Source organism: Camelina sativa, chromosome 5, assembly GCF_000633955.1.
Source record: "Camelina sativa cultivar DH55 chromosome 5, Cs, whole genome shotgun sequence".
Lineage (NCBI taxonomy): Eukaryota > Viridiplantae > Streptophyta > Magnoliopsida > Brassicales > Brassicaceae > Camelina > Camelina sativa.
The window spans coordinates 29,929,694-29,940,944 of record NC_025689.1 but is presented as its reverse complement, the minus strand read 5'-3'; the positions used below and the strand labels follow the sequence as shown (position 1 = coordinate 29,940,944).

Here is an 11,251-nt window from a genome sequence, read left to right as displayed (position 1 = left end):
ACCAGCGCGAATTATTATCTAGTTCTAATATTATATTACAATTTTTAATTATCACATCTAAACCCTAACCTTTTTTTATAAACTCTAACCGACATATAATTTTGTTTCATTATAAAATCTAAACCCTAAACACTCTTTTGTAAACCCAAACCGACATATAATTTCGTTTAATTGTAAAATCTAAACCATTAGCACTCTTTTATAAACCTAAACCGACATATATTTTTGTTTAATTGTAAAATCTAAACCCTAACCACTCTTTTATAAATCCAAACCGACATATAATTTCGTTTAATTGTAAAATCTAAACCCTAACCACTCTTTTGTAAACCCAGACCGACATATAATTTTATTTAATTATAAAATTTAAATCTAACCACTCTTTTGTAAACCCAAACCGACATAATTTCCTTAATAAAAGATCTACATAATTTGTTTCCTTAATTTGTTTTGTCTTTTTATTTTTTAATTTAAATATGATATGACATCTCATATTATTGTATTCTGATTGGTTAATTAAGAGGGGTTGAATGAGAGTTTTTCACCCCTAGGGGTGAATCCAAGAATTTTTCTCTATATATATATAGGACCGTCTGATGTGCGGGTTTAGAATTTTTAAAATAAAATAAAATTTAACAAAGAATATAAAGTAACTAGTTTTAGTAAATAAAAACTATCTATAAAAGTAAATAGATACACCGAGCTGTCCAATGTGATATTTGGTGTAAAATGTGCGACTCTGCGGTTGAGACTATTAATCATGTTTTCTTAAAAAACCCTCGCTCGTGTGAAGTTTGGGATTTATCTTCAACTCCCGTCTCGTCAGAGGGTTTTCCATATAAGTCGGTGTAATCAAATTTGGATATTGGTTTCTGGAGAAATGCCTCTCAACAGGATGATTATGATTGAAACGACCTGACCCGTTTTTCTTAATAAAAAAATACAACATATAATTAAGCATCCCATACTACTTAATTAAACCACCCAAACCACAATTCCTCATTAAACCAATAACAACCAATATTCACAGCGGAAACATACCAATAATACAGAAACGATACATCATCAATACAATAACATTCCTATCCAATCTATCCAGCAACCTAACATAACTCTAACCAAGGTTCCAATATAAATAATATAACCAACATCACACAAACGAGACCCTAGATCATCCTCCTCCTCATCGCCATGATTCCACGCTACACATTACCTGCACCACAAAACACAATGAGATGCGTGAGTATTACCAGAAATACCCAGTGAGACGATCCTCCCATATACGAGCTATAAACACAAGCAAATCAAGAGTACAACCACAAATAAAACATAACAAACCAGCCATTGAACAGAACATCCAATAACACATTCATCACACCTACACAACTTCACACAAAACAAGTTATACAACCTAATCGCTTAGATAAGCTCATGGTCACGCACTCACCTTAACAAGTGATTCTAACAACAAATATAACCAGGAGAGACTCTCCACGCGCCTGAAACAGTCCAGAAATGTCCGTTAACTATTAAATCCCTCCGGTGAACAGCTAGCCCTGGACGTCAAAAAGCTTTCCACAAAATCTCGTGCCGATTAGAAACCAGATGAGACCACGATCTCAGTTACAATCCCCGATGGTCCCAATTCGCGTCTGAGAAAACGTGTCTCACGAAACTGCAGATAACTAATCGAGTTTAAATCCAAATCCATTTCTGTAAAAAGTAAAATGACGATTAAAGACTTCGGAATAAACGTACCAAATTTCATTACCTTTGACAACGATTTGATATGTCAAAACTGTTTCCTTCCAAATCCTAACAATTCTGCCCCCTTTTGCTTTGAACACCAAAATCAAGTTTGGTCTCCCTTCTCTTCTTCTCACACGTGAATGAGCACTTCTTCTCTTTTTTTCTTTCAGTCATTCACAAAAATAAGAGGAAGGAGGCGTCCTCTAATTAACAAAAGGGTTTTTTGGGTTTAATTAAATTAAACCGAAATTTACCTAAACCAGAATTTAATTAAACTATCCTTTGATTTAATTAATAAATCTACCAGCTTAGTAAACCAACCGGAAACTAAACCGAATCCACTCCAATTCTCGATATAAACTTCAATATTTCATATTTTCTCGGGACACGGGCATTACAATTCTCCCCCTCTAACAATAGATTCGTCCTCGAATCTAAATACACCTCAGCTTATCTGCAAAACTCTTCCACCAACCGTCGCAATGGTTCGCACCACCCAACCATCCGGTCTACCGCAACAAGGACACCACTGGTCCAAACCACCCTGAACCCACTAGTCATTCAATTCCGACCCCACCGGCCAACACCATCCCGACCCCACTTGTCAACACCATCCCGACCCTGCTGGTCTACATAATCTGGAACCCACTGATCCACACAATTCTGACCCCACCGGTCAAACAAATTCCTGACCCCACTGGTCAACACTAAACCCAAGATTGAACCACCATCAACCCCGAAATCCACATTCAATCATTGTGCTTAATCACACGCCATAGACATCATTTGCTCCCAACTCATCTACTCTCAGGTAAACACCTTTGAGTCATACCGATCTCACTCTCGGACAACCGTCCTCAAGCCATACCGTCTCACTCTTAGGTCGTCACCCTCGAGATCTCGGTACCAGGGGACCACCATCCCCTCAGGAGAACCACCATCTCCCAGGAGAACCACAATCTCCTCTGTCGCTCTCAGGGCCCACCACCCCTCAAGCTATCGGTAAACAGGGGAACCACCATCCCCTCAGGAGAACCACCATCCCCTCAGGAGAACCACCATCTCCTTATGAGTTGTTCAGAACCCACCGTTCCTAGAGCAAACAAGCCTTGACGTCTCTAAGCACTTCCCGACACTTCCACGGTCCACGTAAAACAACGCAATGTCTAACTAACCTTCATCTACTTCTTTCCAAATACCACCATGACCACCATCCGGTCACACTGGAACACCCTACACTCAAGGTAGTTCCCATACACTTTTCCAAAATAGCAAAGTTCTAACTCCGATAAAAACTTTCCATTTTTAAAAACATTCCATTTATAGTAACCTTCTATTTATGAAAACTTTCCATTTATAGCAACCTTCTATTTATGGAAACTTTCCATTTATAGAATTCCCGAGCTATTTCCTTTCCACACGACACACGAGTCAAAAATCCAACAGAACTTCATTTGCAAAGCATCCACTCCCACCAATCACCGTCAACGGTATTTCCTGATACCGGCGTGATCGACCACTTTCCAACAATTTTCAATAGCCCACCGCATCTTCCGCACAGAAGCTACAAACACTACACAAATAACATCACACAAAATCACTTACTGTGGAATCTCATTGAAGGCTCGAAGAGGATGATACTAGGACTCCATACCTCAAACAAATTGACTAACTACTCATAATCAATTTCCATCTCACAACAACATGTATCAAGCAACAGGAAAATAATTCACCCAATTAAATTCCTAACCGCTCTAACCATCCTAGAACCGTAAAGGCTCTGATACCAAATTGAAACGACCTGACCCGTTTTCCTTAAAAAAAAATACAACATATAATTAAGCATCCCATACTACTTAATTAAACCACCCAAACCACAATTCCTCATTAAACCAATAACAACCAATATGCACAGCGGAAACATACCAATAATACAGAAACGATACATCATCAATACAATAACATTCCTATCCAATCTATCCAGCAACCTAACATAACTCCAACCAAGGTTCCAACATAAATAATATAACCAACATCATACAAACGAGACCCTAGATCATCCTCCTCCTCATCGCCATGATTCCACGCTACACATTACCTGCACCACAAACACAATGAGATGCGTGAGTATTACCAGAAATACCCAGTGAGACGATCCTCCCATCTACGAGCTATACACACAAGCAAATGAAGAGTACAACCACAAATAAAACATAACAAACCGGCCATTGAACAGAACATCCAATAACACATTCATCACACCTACACAACTTCACACAAAACAAGTTATACAAACTAATTGCTTAGATAAGCTCATAGTCACACACTCACCTTAACAAGTGATTCTAACAACAAATATAACTAGGAGAGACTCTCCACGCGCCTGAAACAGTCTAGAAACGTCCGTTAACTATTAAATCCCTCCGGTGAACAGCTAGCCCTGGAAGTAAAAAAGCTTTCCACAAAATCTCGTGCCGATCAGAAACCAGATGAGACCACGATCTCAGTTACAATCCCGATGGTCCCAATTCGCGTATGAGAAAACATGTCTCACGAAACTGCAGATAACTAATCGAGTTTAAATCTAAATCCATTTCTGTAAAAAGTAGAATGACGATTAAAGACTTGTGAATAAACGTACCAAATTTCATTACGTTTGACAACGATTTGATATGTCAAAACTTTTTCCTTCCAAACCCTAACAATTCTGCCCCCTTTTGCTTTGAACACCAAAATCAAGTTTGGTCTCCCTTCTCTTCTTCTCACACGTGAATAAGCACTTCTTCTCTTTTTTTCTTTCAGTCATTCACAAAAATAAGAGGAAGGAGGCGTCCTCTAATTAACAAAAGGGGTTTTTGGGTTTAATTAAATTAAACCGAGATTTACCTAAACTAGAATTTAATTAAACCATCCTTTGATTTAATTAATAAATCGACCAGCTTAGTAAACCAACCGCCAACTAAACCGAATCCACTCCAATTCTCGATATAAACTTCAATATTTCATATTTTCTCGGGACACGGGCGTTACAATGATCAACTTCTTCAATTACCATGGATTTTATGGGCAATCTGGAAGACCATAAATTAAAAAGCTTTTCAAGGTTTAGAGATCGAGACGAATGATTTAATTGCTCAGGCTTTGGACGATAAGTTAGCCTGGGAATATGACCTCTCTTTTACGGCGGTCATGTTAGCTCCATCTCCGTCTTCGGATGTCCATGTTTCTTCACCTCATTGTCAGATTGATGGTTCTTGGAAAGCAACCAATCTGCATTCAGGATTGAGATGGCGGTGTTGCGTTGTTTAGGAGCGAAACTTGTTGTTGGGGGTCAAGTGTCTAAGACGGAGCCCCTCCCATTGCATTTGGAGTTAGAAGCGTTTTTGTGGGCCACAGAGCGGATACGTGCTGTGATCGCTTGTCAACATTTCAAGACTGATTGTGCTGAGTTACTCACTATGGTGCAGTCCCCTGAATATTGGCTGTCATTCTCCAACCTGCTCGATGAGTTTAACTCGCTGGAGTTCTTCCCGCTATTCTCCATCTCTTGAATCTTGCGTGCATCAAATACGAAGGCGAATTGTCTTGTCTGTGCTTCGTGTTCTCTTATCTCTGAACTTTCTTTTGTAAACCCCTTCCTTCTGGCTTGGACAACTAACCGAGTAATTTCCTTTTAATTTATTTTTTGGTTAAAAAAAAAAAGTAAATAGATACACTTTTAGTTGGTCACATAAATTACAATTTATAGATTTGTTGCTCTTTTTGGCTTTCTCTCTCTTAAAATTTCCTCTCCCTTCTCTCTTCTTCAAGAACTCGCCGCCGCTTTAGGTCTTTTTCTCTGACACCCGCATGTGGGCCACCGCGGCCATGGCGTCGGTTCGGCTTTTGTTGTTTGCTTAGTTTTCTAGTTCTACTTTATTTTGTGGAGAGATCTCTGATTTTTTCAGCTTTTATCTTTTTAGATTTAGGATTTGGGTTGTTTGATCTTGTTGCAGGTTTCAGTTATTTTCTTTGCCTGAGCTTTCTATGACCTAAACCGCAATGGCTCTAAGCCACTCACAGTCAGTGTGGTGGTGATTTGGTTTCGGCGACATATTGTTTTGGGTTTCCTCACACAGCTTCAATAAATCGGATCTAGGCCAAGGTCCGCCTAGGTTTGAGTTCTTCTTACTGGTTCAGGTCACTTAGTTGACATATCTGACCATGGCGTTTCCGACGGTGTGACAACCCGTCCCGTGGACCCCACTAGCCCACCGCTAGTTGCCCCAACGGACCGTCCGTGGACCCCACTAGCCCACCGCTAGCCGTCCCAACGGACTCCAAGCTGGCCCTGCAGGGCATCGATCCTAACCCATCACTGTGGAAATCCACATCCACCAGTAGGTTATTGGTGCGCCAGGCGTTCCTCGAACCCTGATCCTCACCCTTTAACAACCTTCCCACAGGACAAGTTGCCACCAATTGAGATCAATTTTTATGTGACAACCCGTCCCGCGGACCCCACTAGCCCACCGCTAGCTGCCCCAATGGACCATCCGTGGACCCCACTAGCCCACCGCTAGCCGTCCCAACAGACTCCAAGCTGGCCCTGCAGGGCATCGATCCTAACCCATCACTGTGGAAATCCACATCCACCAGTAGGTTATTGGTGCGCCAGGCGTTCCTCGAACCCTGATCCTCACCCTTTAACAACCTTCCCACAGGACAAGTTGCCACCAATTGAGATCAATTTTTATGTGACAACCCGTCCCGCGGACCCCACTAGCCCACCGCTAGCTGCCCCAATGGACCATCCGTGGACCCCACTAGCCCACCGCTAGCCGTCCCAACAGACTCCAAGCTGGCCCTGCAGGGCATCGATCCTAACCCATCACTGTGGAAATCCACATCCACCAGTAGGTTATTGGTGCGCCAGGCGTTCCTCGAACCCTGGTCCTCACCCTTTAACAACCTTCCCACAGGACAAGTTGCCACCAATTGATGGCAACTTGTCCTGTGGGAAGGTTGTTAAAGGGTGGGGACCAGGGTTCGAGGAACGCCTGGCGCACCAATAACCTACTGTGGATTTGGATGAATAGTTCCATTTGCCCAGTGAGGGGTTAGGATCGATGCCCTGCAGGACCAGCTTCGGGCCTATGGGGGCAAGCTAGCGGTGGGCTAGTGGGGTCAACAGGACGGGTTGTCACAGACAATCTCTGAATCTCTGAATGCTTGGTTGAGGTTCTACCGTCAAACCCCTCAAGATTTCCCAAGGTTTCTCTTCTGAAAACTCTAAATCACCAAGTGATCGAGGCAAGATGTTTGTAACCTTTCAAGGTAGTGGTCAGCTCCGGTGTCCTTAGCCTTCTAGTTCTAGTGATTTTGGTTTTTTCGGGCAAAAAGAAGATTGGTTTCTTTGTGTAAAATCTACTATCCTATTTAGATCTGGTTATTTCCTTGTTTGTCTCCCCGAGTTTGGGGCTTAGTTTTCAAGAGCTTTAAGCCTCGCTGGATTGTTTTCCGGAGGGATAAAGTCTCGTCGGCTTAGTTTCTGAAGGTTAAAGTCCTGCCGGCGTATCTTACCTTGTATCCCACCTTCGTTCCTTTTTAATATATTTCAGATGACAAAAAAAAATACACTAGTAGTTAAAGAAAATAGTTGTAGATGAGTTCACAATTATTAAAATAAAATTCAATTTAGCAAAAAATATATATTTAATTCTTTTGGTAAGTAAAAACAATGTATAAAAAAAGGTAAAGAGATAAACTTTCAGTATTAGAAAATAGTTGTTTTTTTTTTGCTATAATACACTAATGTATATTTATTTACAAATCTACTATCTACATTACCACTAAAAGTGTATTTTAACATACAAATATATTTTACTGTTAAAATACACTCTTTAGTCTTTACTACTACCAACAAATTGTCTTTATGAACACATTAAATAACCTATTATATGTCTCTTCAATTGAACATTTTTATAGTTACAAAAAAACATACGTTAATCTTATATACTCCTATCTTATATATTACAATAGCAGTCTTTTTGAATGAATTATTTGATTAGTGAAAAAATTATGAGACGATTTTTTTTTTTACTTCAACAATCTTTTTCTTTATGTAAAAGGGATATTTACATTTTTTTTTGAAACAGTAACTAATTGTATAATTTAAAAAATCATTTTTTATCTTATATAAAAAGTAATAATTTTTCTTGTAAAATTAGCAACTTAAAATTAAAATAAGTAAACAAAATTATAATTATATATATATATATAATTTCCTTGTAATGATCTTTTCTAAATTTTAAAGCTGTTTAAGTTTTATAATTTTCTTATAATTGCCTTTTAATATTTTTAAAACTGTTAAAAACAAAAAATTTGTTTGACATTTGGAAGTTTACAAAAGTTTCTTTTCTTTAATAGATTTTAAATATAATTAAGTTTTCTTTTCTCTATTTTACTTTTATATAAAACTTTTTTTATAGTACGTTTTGAACTTTTACATTTGTATCTTTTAAAATTTTAATAAATTTAAAGTTGACATGTGTCAACATCTGAATGATACAATTGATACGTGTCACAATCTTGTTAATGAGTAACTTTGACATCGAGCTTTATATACTACAATTTTGATAATCTTGATTAGACTACATTGCAATTATGAATTACTTGATGGAAAAAACTAGTCGACGAGAGGTTTTTACGGGCCGAGAGGAAGGAGACAAGACCACTCCACTCACACAAAAGTTATTTGCATAATCGCAGTTGACAAAACTTGTTAATAACAACAACATTGCTTTTGTCAAGAAGCCTTAATACGGGTACATTAAAATTACGCTGAGGTATAAGATAGATTGCATGAAACTATTAAACTCAGACTTGCTAAGATATCTTTATCAATCCAATCTGTAGCCTCTTGACCATCTGCTATTTTCTAATCTGTTAAGCTATATACTTTGGTTGTTCCATATGTAATTACTTTACGATATTTCTCCAAATTGAAATTAATCTTCCAAATATATTGTCTCATTTTTATGTTAATTGTCTATTTATAATAGTCCAAAAGTTAATCTAAATTTTCAAAAAGAAAAACATTTTTCCCTATCTGATGTAATCATTACATTCTAAATATCACTATTATTACTTTGACACATGTGGCACTATATAATTGGCTGAATTATCCAGACATTTCATTTAAATGATATATATTTTTACTTTTTTTTTTCTTTTCTGATAGATGTATTGACAAATCTTTTTGATATATTATAAAGTTGACTTAATTATACTTAAAAAAGAAACTGAAAACTTGAATGATATAATAGTCTAAACTCTAAAGGAAGTAATTTCATCTGCATTTTATTTAAAATTCATCAAGTTTAGATATCATGATATTTAATAGACTCATTAAAAACTATAATGACTTGGTATATTACACTGGTACCTAATTATTTTTTTCCAAAAGTAATATATCAAAGCAATTGTAGTATCCATGTAATTATAAGAAGATAATATATGGCGTCATTTATTCAAATTAATTATTATCAATTCATCTTTACTTTATTTCAATTTAAAAGTTAGCTTTCATATATTAATTATTTATAATATTTTTTACTAATTCGGATTGTTAACTCTTCAATGTATATATTATTTTATCAATAATATTACAGACCCAAAAAATAAGATTTTATATTCGAATGCATATAAATGAATGCCCACATCAAATCAGCGTCCAAATCTGTTAAATCAAATCACAGTCTTCTCTCTTCTGAAATGGCCAAGGAGTATTCTCACCAAAAAAAAAAAAATGGCCAAGGGGTATAAATGTTATAAATGGGTCTAATATACGATAAAAACATGTTAGGTTCCTAATTAGTTATGATTTATGAAATGCAATAACTAATTACTCTTGCAAACGAACTTTTGAAAGTGGCAGAGAAAGCCCCAAATTAAAAGTGGCATATGATCTTAAGATCACACATAAATAGTTAAAAGTGGCACACACACTTGTTGTTTCCCCGTGTGAGTTTTTCTTTAATCTAATAATATATATACATGTACGCACTTACTCAATTTAGTCATGAATCTCATAATAATCATATGATCAAAAGATATCACAAAAATATATGATGCAAAATGAAAAACACAATAATATCCGAAACGAAACACACATATAATACACTAGTCAGTCCAAAGAACTGTTAAAATAACAACAACAACAACAACAACAACAACAAAGACATAACACTTATCATAAAATCCTAATTAATTTTCTCCAATCGAAAATCATATTTTTCTTGTTTTATTTTTATTAATTTAACCGCACAAGTCTACTACCAAAGAGGTCAGAGCCTTAATGACAAGTCGATGTAACTCGGGTTGGCTCCACCGCTCTCCGTCACAGTTTCCTCCGGTCTCCGTTGCTCCAGCTGGCAAAGAAGCGGCAGCGTACGGATGCATTCCAATGACGTCTCCTCCGGAAAAAGATCCATCAGCTTCGGCATCTTCGATATCTTAGGCTTCGGCAGCAAAAACTTATATTTCCTGTCCGGAGTCATAGCCGGCGCCGGCGGAAACCCTTTATGAAAGTTCCCTTGATCATCTAAATAACCCCTACGGTAGAAATCCAAATGAGTCCTCGCCTGAAAACTAGGAGGATTAGGGTTACGGTTCCGGTTCATGAGCTGGTTCGGGAAGTGGCGGAAGGTGCTGGCGGGTGACGCGGCGGCTGGGGAAGAGAAGGTGGGAAAATGGCGATTGGAGTGAAAAGCTTCGATGTGTGCGATTAGGTGTTGTGGTGCGATTGGAGTGAAAAGCTTCGATGTGTGCGATTAGATGTGTGGGAAGACTCGCTTAGAAACTCCACATTCTTGGGGCTTTGAATATGGCATGATCATTAGGTTTTATGCTTTTGTATTAATGAGAAGATGCAAGAGAATAAAAATGAGGGATGAAGAACCTAAAACACATCTATTTCAACTATTTATATTCACAAGTTTTATGAGTGAAAAGGAGAAAAGCTGATGCCAACTAAGACTACTATATGAGGAAATATATTTTTCCATATGTATTATTTTTGTCTTACTTTTGATGATGATGATAACGATGGATTTATTATCTATAATATCATGCATGCATTTCGTTTACTATGTTCTAATATCATTCATGAATTTAGTTCAGGATTTTTTTCTGTAAATGTTTTCTATAAAGAAAATGAAGATATATAGATAGGTATATCTAGACATATAAAGTAGTCAAACATTGTAAGGAAAAATAAAAAGGTAAATGCAAATTAAAATTTAAGAATAATGATTGTTTTCATTTTGGGAAGGATACTAATTAATGGGAAGTTGATTATTTGCTGGAAATTAATCAAACACTTTTAGGAAAAACTTTTTTTTATTCAAATACACATTATGCAGTTCTTTGCTCCACTGTAAGTCTGTATATACAGCTTTCTATTGGGAACATCCTAATTAGTTTTAATTATCTTTTCTGGTAAATATTAACTAAAATGAAT

At 37.1% G+C, this 11,251-nt stretch overlaps 1 protein-coding gene across 1 annotated transcript; it reads right to left on the bottom strand.

Moving 5' to 3' along the window:
* On the bottom strand, nucleotides 10,034–10,628 carry LOC109132937. The gene is made up of 2 exons (XM_019245410.1): nucleotides 10,581–10,628; nucleotides 10,034–10,547 (listed from the first exon to the last, which is right to left on the bottom strand). The coding sequence occupies exons 1-2, from the start codon at nucleotides 10,626–10,628 to the stop codon at nucleotides 10,077–10,079; spliced, it is 519 nt and encodes a 172-aa protein (XP_019100955.1). The 3' UTR covers nucleotides 10,034–10,076.

Bases quoted from the DNA above. Each gene is read 5' to 3' on its own strand.
- LOC109132937 (XM_019245410.1), bottom strand. From the start codon at position 10,628: ATGATCATGCCATATTCAAAGCCCCAAGAATGTGGAGTTTCTAAGCGA. The intron at 10,548-10,580 runs GTCTTCCCACAC...CACACATCGAAG, and splicing joins AATGTGGAGTTTCTAAGCGA to CTTTTCACTCCAATCGCACC.